Here is a 21,386-nt window from a genome sequence, read left to right on the forward strand (position 1 = left end):
CAAAGAGCTAAGCACTCCATACCATTTTCCTAAAGAGACTGTCATACTATTCTGTGAGGAAAGCATGCAAAATGTATTTTAAAATCCAATCTTACTAAGCAGGCCTGTGCCAAGCAGAGGGTTCAGCAGCTGTGGCACCACTGAACCACTGATGAGCTTGGTGGGTCCTGTCGCGTTCCCAGAGTTGCTGGAAAGGTTCAACAGAGTCTCTGCCATTGACATTACAGCTGTCCCACCCAGTGAGGAGACAGCCATGGCTGCCACTGATGATGATGATGTAGTGGTTGTGGTAGTGGTTGCCTGGGAGGAGGTTGCTATGGGAACCTCGGGATGATTAGTAGTACTGTCCACTGCAGAGTTCAGGAGGCTTCCCAACAGCTGGGGATTCAAGGACATTAGCCCCGAGGCCCCAGTGACAGCTGGGAGGAGTAAAGGATTAGGAGCAGTGTCACTGCCTGAAAGACCCACTAAGGAGTTCATCAGAGGGTGGGAGAGCCAAGCCTCTGCTCTGTTGCCATCTAAGTGGTTATGCTGCAAATGGTCTGGCAGAACGGGCATTGAAGTCATGGGAGGTAAAGGAGTGTCATCCTGCTGCTGCTGCTGCTGCTGCTGCTGCTGTGACAAACCAGGCAGGGTCAGATTGAAAGGGGGCAATGGAAGCATGGAAGCAGCCTGAGCCTGACTCTGCAGCATGGCTGCGAGGAGCTGGACAGGTGGCAGAGGCTGCCCGTCCGTATCACAAGAGAGCAAAGCCAGAGCAGCATTAAGGTTGGGGTTTAAGATGCCCAGAGGATTGAGATTGACCTCGGGCTTGCTGTCTCCTGACGGAGCCGGGAACATGTTTAGCAGATTCTGGTTTAGGAGGTGCTGCTGTTGCTGCTGCTGCTGCTGCTGCTGTTGGTTCATGCCTAAAGGGATGGACAAGGAACCAAGGAGGCTTGTGTTTAAAGGATTTGTAAGACTGCGGTTGCCTGGATTATTTTGTGGGATCTGAAGCATCTGCTCCTGTCCCATGAAGGGAAAAGCGCTCCCCATAGGTAACTGGCCTTGCAGTGGATTGCCTCTCGAAGTTCGGACAATAACTCCGTCCTGCATTACAGAGGTGGTCTTGGTGATGGCAGGCTGATTGGCACCGGCTACTGCCATGGAAGATGATGGGCCTGAACTTCCTGAAATACACAGAAATAAAGACCGATTAGGAGATTTCTGCCTGAGATGCTTCTTTACTAACATCAGGAGGCAGTGCGGCCAATTGGCTAAGGCTCAGGACTAAAGGTAACCAACAGCTGGACGGGAACCGCGCGTCACCCGGCGATGCAGCGCTAGGACTGGTCTGCAAAGGTAATGAATCTCTGACATTCCCAAAAGCACAGAGTTAAGGGTGTGAAGAAGAAAATAGATTTAAGGAGAAAAAAAAGGAAACAACAGTATTTGCATTAGTGACAACCACCCTAATGCTGTGAACACAAATGCAGAGATATTACTTTCATTTACAGTTTCTTGAGGCCTTATTATGTTTTCGTTGGTGGATAGCTACAAGTCCAACAATTAACCCAGGAATAAAAGAAAAAAACAACACCACAGTACTAAAACTAAAGTGTCATCCATACCAGTATTTTGTGTTGTGCCCTTTGCCACCTTGCTTGTATTGTAAGATACAGATAACAGCGTGGGACTGAACTCATCTAATGTTAGATAATTAAAATAATCTGTTCGCTATATACATCCACACCTCTTTTTACGCATGTTCTTTTAAAGAAAATTCGATATGACAAAGCATGTGAATTGTCACCTGCATTTCAAAATAACAAAAGCCAACTTCAAAACTACAAAGAACGGATATGAAGAAAAACTTCAAAACCTCTGCCAAATGTAGAGAGTGAAGAGGAAGACGTAATGGCACTCGTTTCATATTTAGACTTCGCATCACATTCCACTGACTGTGGGCGAGAGACGGCACAGAGCCTACAGAGCGGCACAAGAGACAGGTGTGATACAGTTCACCGGGTCTTGCTTTGTGCGTTCTTCGCTATCGTGTGCACCCTTACTTTTCGTAAGAATATTATTTTAGACTTTATCATGGATCTTAAAGGTGTTAAGAAAATGAAAATTGTGAGTGTGTATTAACGTAAAAAGCAAATGAAGTCTTTAAGTACAGTACTTAGGATGACTGTACTTAGTACTTATGATTAATGATGTCTAACTAGGTAAGCAGTGTTTTTTATTATTAAAATCACAAACCACAGTATGAATGTTAGTTATTATTGCTTCTCTTAACATTTTTGGTGAAAAAAGTAAAAGTAGGGGTAAGTTTTTCTGGGGTACAGAACCGATTGTAATTTTTTCCCCATAAGCAATAATGTAAACAGGTTTTTCTCATCATGAATTTTCACTATACGAAAGGGTTTCTGGGAATGAATTACGTTCATAAAAAGAGGTAGGGTGTACTCTGATCCAAGGATCTGAGGAAACCCCACTGTGAAGATTAAATAAAATACTGCATTTGGGGATGAAACTGGTAACAATGTCAGGATTTTCCTTGGTCTGCGAGACAAACATCACCTCTCCACCCCAAAGTTGTGGACAGCTCTGTGCTGATGTGACAGGCATGCTGGGATAGGTGAAGCAACGTGTACTAGAGCCCTCCATCTTAATGAGGACAGAGCACTATGAGTTTCACAACTCATGACCTTTCACTGGGCTATGTGATAAAAAGGTGTCAAAGATCCTTTGACACAATTAAGACCCTAATTCTATAAAATGATCACAAACACTAACACAAACTGAGGTATCCCATCATGAACAGATTTCAAAAGACCCAGATTCTGAACACTGTCTCCACCAAGAGTACTATCTGCTTATATACATTTATTGAATATATTTAAAAATTAAACTTTTACTTATGACAATAAGAGTTGTCTTTTATTTCTTCCAAGTCTGTATCTTAGAGCATGACAACTCATTAAGTTTCCATATTTATTCGGTTTTAAGCATTATAAATAAATCCCATAGTCTTTTAAACCAAATAAAATATATTACATCTTACATTTACATTACATTATTTAGTTGCGTAATTGTAATCTGATGCAGAAAGTAAAAAAACACATACGCAATATGGATATTTATTACGCCTGCTACAGTTACTACACTGTTACTTTGATTACAGTTTTCAGTTATTAATCACTTACCAATAGTGAACACAGTTACATGCGTCTAAGGATTAGCTTAGCGTGAGTATATGGGGTTGGGCAAAGTATTTTTGTAATAAATAATGAACATCTGCCAGTCAGATGTATAATACCCATTTGTCAGCTGCACTTATTTCAGCATCTTTCACTGCTCACCAAAACTTGTGTCTCCTCTAAAGGCTAACAAGCCGATCTCTGAAGGTTAAAAATTGAGAGAACAATTTACAGAAAGTTATCGACAATGCACATTGCTAAACCCCAGAGCCTTGAAAGCAGTCCCTGTCAAGGCATTCAAACTACCGAATCTGTCTTTTTTTTAGCTGATCAGATGTGATCTCAGCCACATTATGAGAACAGAGTGATGTCACAGTGGCACCTTTGCTTAGAGGGAATATTAGGGTCAAAGAAAGGTGTGAACAGTCACTGCTTCAGTGGGTACCTGCTGTCCCCTGGCAGCCAGCCACTTGGACGGTCATCTCGCTGAAACACAGCTGCCACCTGTGAGTTAGCGAGAATAAATGAATCATGGGCTGATCCAAGAGTTTTCAAGCACACGTTTGATTAGGTTATTCGCATCAAAGACTTCCATCACATTTACTGAACACAGATCTTGCTAGTCGAAACATGTGGTTTGATCCAGCATCTGTGAATGAATGTTCCCAGACATTCCCAAATCCGTTACTGCAAGAGCTTGGTGAAGCCAGAGTTTATCCCGGATGCTCCTTTGGTTGTGTGCTGCAGCTTGCGAGAGGCAACATTCGCCCAACTCCACCTGCTAAAGCTGTCCCCTGGCTTATACCTGCAGCAGCAGCTGCAGACCTCTGAGAAGATCCTGTAGCACAGAATGACAATGCAGTCAGCGCTTTCACTGGTAAATAAGTGTCATGAATTTTATTCTCTGCCTGTTGTGTTCTTTTCTGGATACAGTAGGTGTAAAACAGGTGGCTAAGGAAAAAGAAGGATGACTACTTCTTCTACCTGTACTTTTCATTTGTCTGCAATTTTCTATTAAGAAGTACAAATGTTTGGTTATCAAAAGTTTATGGCCTATCATTCAGCTATTCCGAATTCAGTTATTGCCATTATTTTAGCTTTCTTCATTTGAAGGAGTCAGACTTGGTCGTGTGCTGTGGTCCTACACCAGCTGTTATAATGGAATCAGCTTGTTGCAAGAGTCACTACAGAAATAACTAACACAGCCTGTGTAGATGAGTGTGAAATGCAAAATGTGCACCTCTGTGCCAGGCTGTGTAGTTTCAAAGAGATACACACCTGGTGGCACATAGGCAAACGAGGCTCTGAATTCACACTAAGGAGGATCAAAAATATGAAAGTAATTGAACTTTGCATTTAAGCATTGCACGATCATCAAAATAAAACCCCCAATGTAGTTCACAAATAAGCTCCAGAAACTACGTAGACCAAAAACTTGTACTGGGGGCATTAAAATACGATTACAGTATTCCACCCTTTCAGACTGTGATATTATTTTATGTCTCAAATTGTAAAAGCCATAAGTGTTGTAAGAGGGCATTGGGGTACCATAATAGATGTCATAACTGTCAAAATTTGTACTAAAACATCTCATCCCCGGCACTTCCACAAAATCCCCATAATAGGTTTAGAAATAGAAGGAATAACAGGAAAACTAGATTCCAGGGGACCACCCATTTGCTGGCATTAGTAAGCTAGGGGCATGGACTCAAAATACTGCAGCGGCATTAACACTTCCAAGCGCAGAAAGTCAAGAAGGAGAGGGTCAAGGTGAAAGTCATCCACAATGTGCCCAAAGCTGTTTCTTTCACCTGTGGTGAAAGTACACAGGCTAGAAGTCACACTAGCAGATGGATATGAGAACCATATCACAGGGAATCCTTAATTCAGCACCAACAGAGTGTTGTTACTATAGCTACAAACATGCTCTGAAAATCTTTAAAGTCTATCTAGGCTAAATCTTTTATGAGAAACAAAAACCCTTTTTTTAATGTTGTTCTGTCATTAACTGTGGAATTCTCTATTAACATGCAAAGTACACAGATTGCAGGAAAGGACATCACTATGGGAAATTAGACTAAGCTTCAGAATGAAGGCCCTTTATCCATTGCTAGGAACACCTGGCCTTCAGTAGAGCTTTTAAATCAATACTGTTTGCCATGGGATATTACTGACAATTTCTCATTGACTGACTTCCATACTTCCAACTTAAGCAATTCCAAAAAAAGGAGATTGTAATGAAATCAAAAGAGGCTTTGTCCATTTCATCTGACAAGCTCAGATCCAGAGTTCAATACTGTAACACATACTGTAAATCAGAAATGATATGTGTGCCTCACTCTGCATGAAGGGCTTCCATGTAGAAGCCATTTTCTATGATTTTTCTCCAAAATTTATAAGAACGTTGACATTGATTTTTCTATCACTGGGCTGCTGTCTCCTATTAAGCGACTTTAATTGCAAGAGAAAACCCATTTAAAGAAGCATTAACCTTTAAAAGTAAAATTTATTATGCAAGATTTTACTTGTGAAAATGTCACAAGAATATTTCAGGATTTTGATGACTGGGGGCTTACGGTCAGAATTATTTCAGTAGCTTATTTTAATGAAGGTGCTATTTCACAAAGTAAATCCTTGATCTGTCAATAAAACATAACCTAAAAACGCATTCAACACAACTTCAAACAAAACAAAAACAACCATACAGGACAGAAAACGAATCGAGTCACCGTGTAACCTAAACATCAGATGACAAAAATGAACAAGCTACATAACACGATATCCAAAAATTAGACAGGTTTGTCCTTCAAGACTTCATACAAGCAGAATACCTTTTAATATAATTCACACAGAATTCTAGTATTTGGTGAAGGGCATAGGTTTTAATTTAAAAAAAAACTCTGATTGATCGTACAATACCATGATAAGAAACACTTCCAAAAGAAACAAAACCGAAAAATACACATGGAAAACAATAGCAATGAAGTGAACCGGATACCCCAGTCAGACACATGCTCTGTGCTGCTGCACTCTCATCTTGGGTTTTGTCAGTGACAGTGAATTAAAATAGAATCCTCCCATTTGGAAAATGTTGTAACAGCTGAGCAAATGTGCTTCAGCCTGATAGTCCTGTGGAAATATGAATATTGAAAGGTTATGTTGTTTTACAGACAACTTTGATGTTTCTTCTAAGTCCTGCTGTAGTTATTACTTTCTAAAAGTGGCACAGAGGAGTCTACACTGAGAAAGCCCCACTACTCCTGCTCTAAGAATCATCAGAATGAGTCATTCACGTCAAGACTAGTCAGCAGAGGCAAAATGACTTTGGAAAAGGAGGCTTTAATTATTTCTAAAGTGCTGAATACTATTTCACTGGGAATATTTACAAAAGAATATTAAACAAAACACAATATTCATCTTCAGACTTCATAAAATCCCCTATTGCAGTGTTAATAACTTAATATTCATATTGTCATAGATATAGAGTATAATTAACTCATTCTGTGTCCGCTAAACCACCTTTTTTCTGAAATTGCTTCCAGTTATCATTTTCTGAAAGAAATGGCATGCATTTTATTTTTGATCCATACAATGTCAGCACTAGAACCTGCCACTTGTTCACTCCTCAAAACTCATCGCTGTCAGTTTTGATCCTGAATTTGATCCATCCTTAAGTTGGACAGAGCTCAGTGGAAACGTGAATCCATGCTTTCGTATAGACAGGAGTGGAAAACTGTTGTGCTGTTCTAACCAGACACCCTCAGAGAACTGAAGCCAAGCTTCCGTTAAGGGGAAGATCACACCAACTTCTGCCCCACTTGCCTGCAGCAAGTTTCAAACGTCACGTGAGGGCAGACTGTTTTATGCTAGAGCCTCCCTGTGTCCCTGGTGGAGAAGTGCTGTCAAGGGGTGATTTTGGAATTTGAGCAGGTGAATGTTTTGACTTGGGGGTATGAGATGCCATAACACATAACAGCCCAATGGGTTACTTCAAGAGTCCACTGACTTAAGCTCAGTCTTTGCAACGTCAGGTACCTTCTGACTGAGCCTATGATGCCTTCTGTCCCAAGGAGAGGGTCTCCTCCCCCTAGAAACATTACTATTCCCATTCTGATTTTGTTTAGAAGCACATAGATCACTTTTGTGTCCACATGGCTCACACTGATATCCTAGCTGACTTTGTTAGGTGAACACCTTGCAAGCCTTTATAAGACATTGAAATACCTGGACCGAAAGACAAAGAACATCCCCCAAAATTAATACCAACGGCCGCACATTGTCATGTTGCCTGAAAGGGTTTAAAACATTTAATTAAATATGAAAAATGAAATTTAATTTTGCTTCCAAGACAGTTCAATTGTTGACTTGTTAAAAGAAACTGCATCAAGTCAAACTAATAAAAACATAAATTAACAGAAAACAACGTGCATTTCCAACTGCACACTGCAGCTTTAAGGTACTATTGGAAGATTCTGTCCCACCTGTCATTTGTAACTGTTTATGACATCATCCATTGATTGTAGTGTCTTGAATATCAAGTGTCACTTCAAAGAAAGCTTAGCTGACAGCAGGCTCCTTTTTCTTTACACAATTATTTCCATAAATTAGTTAAATATTTAACACATTATTAAATATTCAAAAACAAACTGCATGCATCAGCCCTTGTTAAACCGTAAGTATCTATATTCTGTGTTCAGTTGTATTCCTGTAGAGTGGATTTGAAGTAAATAATTATATTTCAGGCCAGCATGAATTCACTTAAATATCTCACGATTAAAAAAAAAAGTCACACTAGAGCCACTGCTTAAAAAACATTTCTATATTAAAATGTTTAAAGATTGCTTTCTAAATCACATTGTATTAAAGAAGAGCAAAAGGCTACTTCCTTCTGCAAGTTATCCAGTGAGAGGAGGCAATGGCGTTCTACTGGCATGCTGGAGTCTTGCAGAGAGTGAAGTCCACTCTAGTATGATAACGTCCCGATGCCTTAACATCTTGTGATCCTGCCACTGCCTCTACAGTCAAGCATTTGTTTGTGCACATCACATAAAAACACACCACGGTAACTGAAAACACTGGAAAACTGTAAAATGTTTTTCTAATTTTATCAGCAATGATATGCCACACATGCAATGAACTTCATTTATATAGCAGAAATGGAACTTGCAGAGCTCCAGAAAAAAATGTTTGTTGTTAGCGTTCACAAATGGAATTATGGGTCAGGGTAAATAGCAGTGTTTCAGTTTCTCATATTATTCTACATGAGAGAAAATAATGTACTTCAAGAAGACAATGAACCCCACCCAGGAAAGGGGAAAATGTCTTTGGAATCAGATAATTCAGCTTGCAGAATAAATTTCTGTATTAAACAATTACACATTCTATGCATGACAATACCCAAGGGAACTTCATACACAATAAAACCTATGTTCCTTGGATGGTTGCTTCAGATTTTAGGCCAGCAGAAAAAAAAACCCGTACAATTCTAAAATTAAACTGAATGCTAATTCAAACATAATAATTAGTCAACCATTAAAGTCTGACTGAAATAAATGTGCTCATTTTAAAATACTTCTGAAAACAGAAGTTACAAAATAATGGCAAGCACATTACCACATACTCAAGTCCAAGCTTTACATAATTACCGCACAGAATGCAGTTTTATGACATGTCAAAACTAAATATGGAAGATTGCAGAACTAACCAAATAAACTGTTATTTTAGCTTAGTCTTACAACATTCCCCACAAAAGCCTGTAAACAGCAGAAGGCGACACAGGGACAATGTGCTCAGTATGCTTTGGTAGATGTTTCTTACAAGGAGTGTGAAAAAAGTTTAAACACATGGAATATTACTTTAAGGACAAAGTTGAAGAAACAAGTTCTACAATGCATAGTACTGTTGGACGGTGCAAAAAAGGATAGTGTTCCAATTATAGGAGCAAGGAAAATCAGTTCAGGGTTTTGTCAAGGTCCTCGTTTTAACCAAGCCGAGCACTGCAATAAATAAAAAACTTGTATTTCACTGTATCCCTTCACTTTATTTAACAAAAAAGTTTGGGGGGGGGGGGGGGGGTCACATCTCCTGTTACGTTAGTCTCTGAACCCACCTCATGTTAATTTAAACGCTCCCTGTGTATTAATCAGTTTGCCCTTAACGGATGGGACAGTACGAGAGAAAACCAGCTCTGGGTCAGATTAGTGCTGTAAAAATTCAATGGCTTTAGTAACTGGGTTACTAGACTCTTCACTTTCCAGCACGCCATAAATCATCACCCATAGAGGGTGCACATGAGTCTCCTTTAAATAAGACTGCAGTAATAGAAGTTCAGACTTAATACTACAATAGGCTTCAGTGTATATATAAAAATAAGGACTGGAAAAAAAATCAAGAGATGTACACTACCCAATATTTTAATTCAAAAATATGTGAGAACTCAAACATAAACATACACATTTTGTAATGTTTCCATCACCTTCGAAGCAACCTACCTTTTCCACTTATTACACTACTCAAGCCACATTAGCTGGTCTTAAAATGATCTGCTGCAAAAACCGTGGTTAGGTAAAAGCCAGAAACGCACACGAGCCATTTATTCAAAACACAGGCAGGCGAGACGTTCATCTTCATCTCAAAACACAGGCTTACCTGCATCAGGGATCCCTCGACCCCCACAGCTGCTTCCATTGCTGTTTGGTACCATTGCTGCACAAACTGCCTGATTCCTTGAGTGGGGCTTGTTCTGCTGTTGCTGCCGATGGTGGTGGTGGTGGTGGTGGTGGTGGGGAAGATGTTGCTGGTGAAGGTTGGGATGGCCAAGGACAGAATTCCCTAAGGCTACCCCCGCCTGTCCGAGCACCCCACAATTCCCAGCAGCCTGCATCTGGTTCATCAGACCAGCGAACTGGCCATGCAGGACGTGGCCTCCAGTGTGAACCAAGTTAGTGTCAACATTTGGGCAGCGCATTCCTTCCCCTCTGTTATGGAGGTGCTGCACTGGCAGATTTTGTGCTGCAGCGGGTGTCAAACTGTTGTCTGCAAAATGGAGCTGACTGGAGGCGCACAGCATCCCCGAACTGGAGCTCACACAACCTGCCCCGTTATTTCCAGCCATATGGGAACTCTGACAGCTCATAGACTGAAGCAACTGGGCCATGGAGTTATTTGGGGGGAGGGAACCTTGTCCTGTTTTCCTCAGCTGGTCAGGCAGTGCAGGCTTGGATGCACCTGAAGCACTCATCTGAGACTTCAACATGTTGAAAACCGTGTTGGTGGACTGCTTTCGCTTTCTTAGAGGATCCTTCTGTTGAGCCATAAGCTTGTCGCGTAGTGCTGCACGCCCGCTCTGCCCTTCATTCACTGCCAGCAACATGTTGGTGTTGGGTGGAAACATTGTATTTAAAGTGCTGTGCCCTTCCCCATTGCCACCACTTCCCACTGGACCAGTGCTGCTGCTGCTGCTGCTGCTGCTACTGCTGCTGCTGCTGCTGCTGCTGCTGCTGCTGCTCCCTCCACTGCTGCTGTTGTTGTTGCCAGTCATTTTGTTTTGATTTGCTAGCTGTGCTTTGGCTGCTGCTGACAGTAAACTACTGGCTGGAAATGAAGCAGCGTTATGCTGATTCAAGATCTGATTAAAAGGCATTCCCAGCAGACCTGGGTGATTCTTTTGTGGAACATTTCCGGCAGAAACAGGTGGAAACATTGAGTTGGGCTGAGTGTTGAGAACATTGCTCATTCCTACGAGCAACTGGTTAGGCATGTCTTTGTACTGAAGGAGCGCATCTGGCTTTGTAGATGGGCTTGAAGGCATAGAGGGCCTTGGAGATCCCATGGAGGACCTGGGAGACCTGGGAGGAACCTTCATGCTGCCGCAGGTCACCTGTGGACCCGACGGCATAATGAAGCTTCCGTGGTCTGATGAGGTGGAAGATGAACGTGACCTTTGCGGGGATACCTCCATCCTCCCCATAGCGGGCCCCATCATGTGCACGGGTGAGGTCACTGGGGAGGGCGATATAGAGGTGGAAGCTGTGTGCTGACCCCTCTGCATGTGACTGCCGTGACTGATGGGACCGGGCTTGACGGTTGGCAAAGGGAGATTACTTGGCAAAGGGACAATAGCGGGGGGTATGTTTACATTCATCATAGGTACCTGAGAGTGGACATTTGATTGGAAGTTTGCAGGGTTCATCACCACTGGGTTCTGGTTTACCGGCTTACTGGGAATGGGATCCAGAATGCCAAGAGGGTCCTTTTCTGAAGTTATCTTTTTCTGAAGAGCACAGGAAGGGGGCAGGGAAGGTGGGGGTGGAGCATGGGGCCCTTGCTGGGGCTTATGGTGAAATACTGCGCGCGGCATGTCCATGTTAGCAGGGAAATTACACATGGGTTTTTTCATTATAGGGCTTTTTGTTGTGACAGTAGGAGAAAGAGGTATATTAGTCCTCCCTGCCATGGCGCAGGACGACTGTGCAGGGGAGTTCTGGAGCATGAGGGAGGGAGGAGAAAGCGGAGTCCTGCTGTTCATGTGAATGGGGCTAGAATTCTTTGCTCCATGAAACCCGGGATTGTTCCGTGCAAAAACATCCGGACTCCCCAGAGGGTCAGTTCTGGGAGACAGGGAGCCATCACCATATATCTGCGACCCAGAAGAGGCCGGGCTCAGCATTCCACCGTGACTACCTCGGTACGGAGACTTCTGCCCGTGCTCGCTGCTCCCCAGCCTCTGTCTCGGATAGCCAGCGTAGAGCTCCTGTTGCTGACCTGCTGTTAACTCCTGCTGGTAATGCCTCTGTCCCACCATCATCATCTTGAAGGGGATCTTACACTCTGGGACCATGGAGTTAGGTATTCCGTCGTGCGATTTATTCTTTATTGCTCGAGGAGTTGCAGAACGTGTAGGAACCATGGGGGTTGCGCCTGAAATTCAGTTTAAAAACACAAAACGTGATCATTTTGTGACCTGAAACACCCCGAGAACCACGTTATATATTTTTTTGACACTTTCAAGGTTCTCAACTTTCTAAATATATTAGGGATTAGCTGTTACTCAGCATAATTTGGGAGAACACATACATACTTAAAAAGCAAGGCAAACCAATAGCACAAACAGATTCATAAACAGAAAAGAAAAAAATAGTTGACATGATATTATCCCAAATATATACATTTTTGAATTCATGCAAAAATTCCCAGTTAATAACACAATTATGCATTATATACAGTGGTATAAAGGAAGATGTAACATAAGGCCCATGAACCTCATTAATGACATATGCTTTATATAGCTAAATGCAGAACTTCACAACGTTAACAAAATACCCTGAATTGTAAATTCAGAAAGCTTCTTTGTCACCTTGTTTAGAATCTTTTGTAAAGTAGATTTTAATTTTTCCTGCATTCATAAAAACACAAACAAGAAGTCTACAATATTTCCTAACATACACAGCCAATACCACACATACCCAAAAGCATTTGGAGCACCGGAGCGGTCTTTGCCTTTTTAACTTTACACCGGCTCCTGACGTGGGGAGGAGGAAAGGTGTCGTCCAAATGACTTAGGTTATAAATTAAGTAAGAGCTCAGCCGGAACTAAGAACAGGAAATTGAGCAAAAATACTAAGATTAAATTAGCAAATACCTCAGTGTTACATAAAACAACCGGTGCACAGCCCTGCTCCGGGAGAACTACAAGCCAGCAAGCCACAGGTGAAGCCTGCTCTGCAGCCTTGAACCAGACAGGCTGTTGTACTTCAGGCAGGTAATAAAGCTCCAGTGGAATGAAATCGCAGCAGCGGACCCCCAGACCTAGACCTGCGCGCGCCTGACACAGCCCATACGTACTTGTGCCTCCGCCGGGACTGGTCAGGACTAGAGAGGGATGTGGCGTCTCCATGCTCTTGTGCAGCGTCGCCACCGCAATGATTTTCCTTTTGTGGATGCAGAGCTTGGTGACATCCTCATCGGCTTTCACATCCTCCGCTGTTCTCTGCTTGACAGCTGCCCCAGGATCAAAATTAAACACCTAGAGAAAGCATTTCTTTATTCAGTTTGTTAGCTTTTACAGCCATTCGCAGAGCTTTCTGAAGCATATATTTGCTGTGCATCTCGTCTCTGACCTTGCGCATTAAAGCGTCAAGCTGAAAAAGACAGAGAAACGCTGGCTGATTAAAATGAACATCTGAGTTCACAGTGTGGAATTAAATTTGCTTTAAAAGCCGCTCATAAAAGAACAGTGAAATGGATCTATCAATGTCTGTTCATTCGAACAAAGTACAGTACTGTGAAGATATGCCACCCAATTAGTCTGTACATTAACTGCAAAGGGGCAGGCTTTTCAGAATTTGCAACAACGAGAAAAGTGTTTACCTAAATAATTTATATCCAACTCTGTTACCTGACAACATGAAAAATCTAGATTAAAGTTAATGTGATCTCATGAAAAAAGGTCTCAAATCTAATGCTCAATACAGATCATGGTGGGATGAACACTGCACTAGGTGAAATTGCAGGTATATTTCAATATATGACTGATCTTTGATAAACTGGACTAGGAAATCACAGTGTATTTAGCCTGGAAGTTCTGAAATTGACAAACTGCTGAACAAAACTGTGTAAAGACAGCACCCCGAAATGCACTGTTATTATCATCACAAGTGGCAATCTTTCACTAGGACCCTCATCTAACAGAACACCACAAACTCTCAAGAATTTAATTTAGCTATTATACATCGGGCAATGTGATTATTTTGACCACTTATTGGTTCCTTATCTGTGAGCTACAGAGCTATATAAACTCTGCAGCAACTAGTGTGTTGTGCTCTTCTCTGTGGCTCTGTAACACTACAGCCAGCTTGGTTTTTGGCAACCCCTGTTGCCATGGCAGCATGGGAGGAGTCTGTGCAGCTAGAAAATAAACTGTTATATAAAAACGGAGGCAATGTGTTTGTTTTAAATGACAAATGTAAAATATGCAGCACAAAACTTTTTGAAAATAAAGGACATTAATGCCAACAGCGCATATGCTTTGACCTGAATGAAGACAGAAGCATTAGCACGCCTCTTGCGGATATGAGGCGTACCAGTGCTCTCTTGCAAACAACTCAAACTACTCCTTGAGCTGGGCTACAATCAATTACCACACTGCCGAAAGCAATATAGTTTTATGACACTAAAAAAAACAAACAAACAATAAAAACAAATCCTCCTTCTGTGGTCCCAGGGAGGGGGCCCTTGAAAGCTTCATGGCAGAATCGTTGAGGGGGGTGCTCAGAAGTACTCACAGAGGGTGGCAGGTTGCTGGTGGGCAGCAGTGCACTGCACAGGGCCGGGCTGTTTCCAGGCGCCTGACTGCCGACTCTAGCAGGGCCAGCTGCTCAGCAGCTCCACTGAGGACTGACAGCACCAGTACGGCGCTGCCTCAGTGGCGCGGGCTGCAAGAGCTCAGCCTGGCGGGGTTGTGTGAAAACCTAACGGTTCGCAGGCGAAGCGACACCGCCGTTGCCATGTTAATTCATGGTCACTCGTTGCAGCGCTGCAGAGCGCTTCACATGGTGTACCGCCCAGTCGACCATGCTGTTCCCGCACTCTTGAAGGACAGCCGCAGGCAGTGTGCGGTGGCTCTGTGGCTCAGGATCTGCGCCTGTGGCTGGAAGGTTGCTGGTTCAAATCCCACGGCCGACAGAGGAATCCTTCTCTATTGGGCCCCTGAGCAAGGCCCTTCACCCCAACTGCTCCAGGGGTGCCGTATAAATGGCTGACCCTGCGCTCTGACCCCAGGCTTCTCTCCCTGCCTGTGTGTCTCATGGAGAGCAAGCTGGGGTATGCGAAAAGACAAATTCCTAATGCAAGAAATTGTATATGGCCAATAAAGCGATCTTATCTTATCTTATACTGTACCTTAGGAAGGATGAGAGGACACTCCAGGCCACACTTACAGGTCCCATCGGTCAGCAGGTAAGTCTTCACCTGCTCCAGGCAGGACAACACTGAGCCACTGGGACTGAGGGGTGCGGAACGAGAGAGCAATTAGTGTCTGAGGAACTGTTGAGATGACGCACAAATTATTAAACTGGGAACCCTGTTTTATGAAACCAAACATCTGACAATGTTTACATTTAAAATTAAAGTGAGTTAACCAGTAGCTGGCTAAAACCTTATATTAGTTTCAGCCTGCTAGCAGCAATTTTTTTTTTAATCTATGAAGAGTTCAGGGGTTTTTACGGGCTGGTTAAAGCACATCATAAACCAGACTCAATGCACTCATGATTAACTGCACTTTGTCTTTAAGACCGTCGCAGGGAAAAGAAAGTGCAAGTAACAGTGACGAGGGTTTGAAGTCAAGTCCACTTTTCAGCTAACATTTTCTTCTTCATAAGACAAATTTTGCTGCTTTCTGGTAAACTACAGTCCAGATTCAAGACACCCAGAGGTCACCGCTATTTCAGATGAAAGCCTGTGATGTCAGAACCTCTAAGTGTTCTGCTTCACTCTTGTACTGAAACATTTACCATACAGACTCCCTTCATCACCACTGCTGTTCACTGAAAACGCTTACAAAGCAGTTTTAACAATAAAGGTTACACTCTATTCACTTGTCAGGTGTTACTTGCTCACATTTTTAAAACCTTGTCAGAAACAGCAGGAAAAAGAGCCCAGATGAGAGACGGTGAACAATGTTTAAACTCTTTACAACAGGGAACTTTAAAACTACGGTAAACTATCCTGCTGTGAAAATATCCAAGGCTGAGAGCACCTCTTTAAGCGAGGAAAATTGAAGGAGATTTGTAAAAAAACAACACGGTGTAAAAAGGAAGTGTAAATCTGACTGGAAAACATCTTGGTTCTACACCTCCACATGGAAAAATTAAACAGCCACCTTCTGCAATTGGCTTTCAATTACTATTAACACAACAGAGCGTGGAACCTCAACAAAAATAAGAGTCGACTGAAAGTACTCTGTTTTTTTCACTATTAATTGTATTTTTACAGGAAGCTTCAAAGCCCCTCTAATAAAAATGCAGTAGCGCTATATCAGTGAGCTCCAGATGTATACACAATGAAACTGAAGAAGCAGCGGCCAACCAGATCATTTATTAATTTATGTAGAACAGGAAGCAGAGGAAGGAATGAGCATAAATAAAAAAGACTGTAAAATATATATTCTTTTGAGTCTTGCGAGGCCTTCCTCAGAACTCTGTAAAGAACTCCAGGCTGCTTGACAGGAGAGCTTCTCAGCTACAGTACCCAGCACACAACAGACACAAACCCTGTCCTCTGAACCCTTTCCTGCACTGATATCTACAGTACAGGAACTGCACTCCAGTGCCTGCCTAGTGGATGTTTATACTAGACAATGTACTGTTTGGTTTTATGTGCACTTGTCCTGCTGTATGACCACTTAAAAAAACGTCCAATCTGCCAGTTTTATTGTCTTTCCCTTCAATTGATCGGACCATCCTAATATAGTGTCCATTTCAATGGAACAACCAACCTCACTGCAGAGAGCAGGAACTTCTGGTGTGGTTAGATTTAATTAAATTACTGATGGCAAAGTGCGCCTGGGTATGCACACTGCAAGGCACCTGGTCAAATTTCTGGCAAGAAGAGCTTTAAGTGCAATTAAGCAAAAAAACTGGATCACGGCCCAATCACAGTCCAGTTGGCTTTTCTTCTTTAATTTGGCAAAAGTGACGGACTCTGTTCTTCAGGTCTGCCTGCTTGCCCAGGTGACAGATGCATATCCACACTGAGTGTTTCTGTCCCAGTTAAACAAGCTCTTCCACCAAAGCACACTGATGTCTCATATTTTGCTCAGTCACACTACTGGTAAACGAAATAAATACAAAGAAATCCAATTTCTGCAAACTATAAAAAGACGCTAACAGGAACGCATTAGTATCCTGAACCCTGTCACGGTTATGCTTTAGGCCAGAATTAGATCTGAACTTTTCAACCTCTGAACATGGGCAAGCAAAGAGCTTTTTTCATCTTACCGGTTTTGAATAAGATATTGTTCCATAACGATACGCTACAACTTGCATCTGAACAGATTAATTTACAATGGAAATCTAGTTTAATTGCACACATTATTGGTAAATGTACTACTTAATTCTTAGCAAACTCTGAATGCTTCGCAAAACCTTTGTAAACTTAGGCCTGGATTCAATCACAATTTTGACTTACGTGCCAATCGCAAATTACAAACCCAGTACACGACGCTGGGTTTCCACTGCATAGACGGAAGGCACCTATAGCAAACTGAAACAGCGGAATACTTAATAGGGTCAACGTTTTGATTCATCCCAAATCTGTATTTCTATTAACAAAGAAAAATGAGCGCAGACCCCTTTAACGACAGAGGCACTGCCGGGAAAGCTCCTGAGGCCTTTACCTTATGTAAACCACTCCGTTTGGGTCCACCTTGCGCTGCCAGCCAATCGGAACATGGGCAGCAGGTGGCCCCGCCTCCTTGGCCCCGCCTTCACACTCCTTTCCTCCATTCATTGTTCTGGTTCTGCAGACGATGCCTCAGAAGCTCTCAAACGCTCATCAGTGTCCCCAGACTACATGTCATCTTGGTCTTCCAAAAGAGGACCATGCGGTACAGCTTCGTTTGCAAACTGTACACAACTGCGCATCGGGCGGTCAGGGCAGGCAGGCTCACTTTGGAACCAAGTCTTTGCTATCCTCCATGTTTGTTTTGTCCTTCTAAGCACCGAGGTGACGTCCCATCATCGCCTTCATCAACGGGAGCAGTCTGGCAAATCCTGTTTGATGGGAGTCACATAGGCAAGTTAGGTGTATGAAACTGGCTGCCACTCGCTCCACACAAACATTTTTCAGATGAGAACGTCTCTTGAGCTAATCTTTCAACAGCCCGCTCTTTCTAAAAGCAGGCGTTCACTCTAGAGGATTTTAAGATGCTGCTGACTTGTACTTGCGGAGCTCTCATTTCTCAGGCGGCGAGTCAGAGCCGGTGCTTCCCAGTGTTGCGCCCTTGGATGTTTCCATCTTCCTCGGCTTTTCTCTTTAACCTTCCAGGACATATGATGGCTTACATTATGATCTTCTCTTCTTGTTACCTGAACAAGTAAAAAAACAAAACAAAGAAAGCATTGTGAAAATTAATATACATGATTCAATAGAGGCTAGAGCTCTTTCGGGGACCTTGGCCCTGAAACTCCTTTTACTGGGTGTTTACATGAAGTCCTGGACACAGTGATAATTTAGTTTATTTCTGCAGGTAATTGATTTAATTAAGGCATAACATCTCAGGTGGACTGAGGAACACACTTGTCTCCAGCGTCTATGTTAGAGTAAATTTTAGTTGCACCTAAAAAAAAAGCATACTTTTATGTATATACACCTTCAGGTCAAATGTAATGATTTGAAGAGCATTACTGTAATTCATAAATGGATTGTGAAACATTCCTGGGGCCCAAGGTCAAGAAGAAATCTTACGGTTTGTAAAAATGTATTTTTTTAAAAAGTTTTTGTAAAAAATGTGTGCATTATCAAATTAATTTTCTCACTGTTTTTTTTTTGCAGTAAATTGAACTGTATATTGCTGAACATTCATTATTTCATCAGAAGGCGAGGCACTGTTTCACGGTTTTCTGTCACCAATTTAGTTTCTACCCTGTGTAACTAAAGAAAAAAACAGCATATACAAAAATATCAAACTGCAGAATCAAGATCATTTTTCCTTCTTCATATTATGAACTGCATCTTTCTGAAAAATAGACTGAGTCTTCTGTACATGAAAACACTCGGAAAACAACACACTCCAAACACTCAGAACCAACAGCGCCACGGGTTGTTCTGTCAACGACCAACACGATATTTTCACACGACGAAGAATAGCTGTATGGCTACATTTTCAGCAAACAACAGGTTGTTTTATATCACACAGATGTATCCTTGGGAGAAAAAATAATATTTGATCTAATCCTTCAGGCTTTCTTTGCACACTGGGACTTCATTAGCATTAGAGGAAATGTCTTTATTGTCTGAATGACCCTCTCTTCTCTTTGAAGTGGGTATCTCGCAAAATAATAGGAAACCTGGACTTAATTTAATTTGTAAAATAGTGTAGAAGATAATCTGCAGGGATAAACAAATCATTACGACAGAAGACAGCATTATCTTTGGCCTTGTTTTTTTAGAGAGCACCAATTTCTGATGTTCAGATATTTTTTTTTCCATTCAGACTGATTTTCAATGAAAAATTCATATTTACATATAAATAATCAAACTTCATGATTCATATAAAAATAATTTTATTAGGTAATAGGACATTCATGGACGATTTAAGTTATCTAGCAGAAACAATGTTTTTAATATCTCAGATGGAATTTTATATATACAACTGTATCATTGGAAGGCATCTGCATATGAAAAAAAGCCACACTGTAATGTTGAGCAAAAGGCAATCATTTTCATTATCTAATTATTTCACAGAAAGGGGCATATTTCATCAGCCAGGTGTAGAAATGTTTAAATTAAAAGTGAATCACTTGCCTGGAGCATTCTCATCAGTTATCTTACAGTAGCACAACTGTTTTGGTGCCTTCAGTTGCACTGCATTACTCACTTATTAACAGGCTGAATTTTGTTAAAATCTTTCGCAGCCAACAGCTTAGTCCTGCAATGGCTTTGGGTCGGCCGCCTCAGTGCATTTTGCCACATGATTGAGTGCGAATGGCAGGGCGAACCGTACAGCAGTACGACCGAAAACTGCATTAAGATTCTGATTAAAGGGATGGAACGTATAACTTGAAACTTCACGAGGGGGGGCAGAGGATCTGATTAAACCAGAATCCAGAACCACAATATTCACATGCTCACACCCGCGAGAGCGAGTGAGCGAGCGAGCGAGCCGTACAGACAGAGAACTAATAAAACAGAGAAGGATGTCATCATTTCAATGCCACCAGTGATCTCATCATGGGCACTGCAAAATCGCTTGATGAAAACATGAAAATAAATAAAATGGCCTTTTGCCGTGGTGACTTTCAGTATGAGTAACTCCCCGTTACAGTATTCAGCATGACATCAACAGCCAAAACAACAGAGCGAGAAGCTGCTCTGCTGGGAAGGACGAACCCTCTGGGGACTGTAAATGTCTACATGGCTCAGCTACTGATAAAGGCACCTGAGAGATCTGATGAATGTAGTGCACATCTGAACACTCAAGCTCAGTAATGAAAACGCAGGCCCTCTGCGCTTCACATCATTAACAGGCCCTCATATATGAAATACACACACAAAAAAGATCTCGAACGAAATTCACAGCCTTATCAACGCGTATTTCAAATTGGGCAGGAAATATTTCACGTATTTAGTTCATACTTTCCTACAGCTTTAAAGCTCTAATGCCATTTTTAAATCTGACATCAGTATCATCAATTGTTTTGCAACTGAAGTCTTTTTATTTTACGATTATCTCAATAAATCCAGCTAGACGAAGGCCGGCGGAAGAATGCTCTATCACAAAGCAGGCAGGTACAGTGCTCTCGAGAAACACATCCCTAACCGCCTGTATAATCTTTGCAATTATCATGTGACTTCTGGTTTGCAAGATCCTTCTTTTGTTGTGCTGCAGACAATGAAAAACTATAAATGTAATGACTCTCCAACATCACCACTCTAATATTATATTACATATGTTTCTGCAAAATATGAATCGCTATCTTTATACATTTCCAGTTTTTGATGACTAATACCAATCACTGTGCACAGGAAATGCAGAAAATCGGACTGCTTTTCCTTTCCACTTTATGAATGTTTTTTATGTTTATTTAATAAATTTACTCTTAAAAACATCAGTTGACTATGAGCATGCTATGCATTGTTAGCGAGTCACAATTTACTAAACAGCATTTAGCCCTACCAAACACTGTTAACGTATTAGGCTAACAATTGTTAGCCTAGTAGGCTATATGTAACCTTTTATGTGTTTGGTAGGACACTTCAAAGAAAATCACTGTAACAAAAATACTTTAACTTTCTTTTCAATAAAAACCTTTCACTTCTATGAGACTTATTCTAAAGGGACTTTAGGGCACACCTATATACTGGCAATGCTAAACAGTTTACTTTCCTAAAAACAACAGTATGTTGAAATACATACAAAATATGTGTGGTAATATGGTAATAGTATATTGAAACAATAGTTTCAATGGTAACAGTTAAACATTCAAT

General features: G+C 41.7%; 1 protein-coding gene across 3 annotated transcripts in view; it reads right to left on the reverse strand.

Annotated features, from left to right (window-relative positions):
* mbd5 (methyl-CpG binding domain protein 5) overlaps window positions 1-21,386 on the reverse strand; it is a 63,636-nt gene that overhangs the window by 16,191 nt on the left and 26,059 nt on the right. Inside the window, exons 2-6 of one of the 3 annotated variants that reach the window (XM_088931267.1) lie at window positions 17,575-18,265; window positions 15,081-15,183; window positions 13,026-13,206; window positions 9,831-12,101; window positions 1,047-1,169 (exon numbers count right to left, since the gene is read on the reverse strand). In XM_088931267.1, coding sequence (XP_088787393.1) covers window positions 1,047-1,169; window positions 9,831-12,101; window positions 13,026-13,206; window positions 15,081-15,183; window positions 17,575-17,687 — 2,791 coding nt within the window. In that variant the 5' untranslated portion in view covers window positions 17,688-18,265. Of the gene's footprint in view, window positions 1-95; window positions 1,170-9,830; window positions 12,102-13,025; window positions 13,207-15,080; window positions 15,184-17,574; window positions 18,266-21,386 lie in introns of all 3 variants that reach the window. The other 2 variants (XM_088931266.1, XM_088931268.1) reach the window with 2 other exon arrangements.

The sequence above is a fragment of the Atractosteus spatula genome, chromosome 13, assembly GCF_055471065.1.
Source record: "Atractosteus spatula isolate fAtrSpa1 chromosome 13, fAtrSpa1.hap1, whole genome shotgun sequence".
Lineage (NCBI taxonomy): Eukaryota > Metazoa > Chordata > Actinopteri > Semionotiformes > Lepisosteidae > Atractosteus > Atractosteus spatula.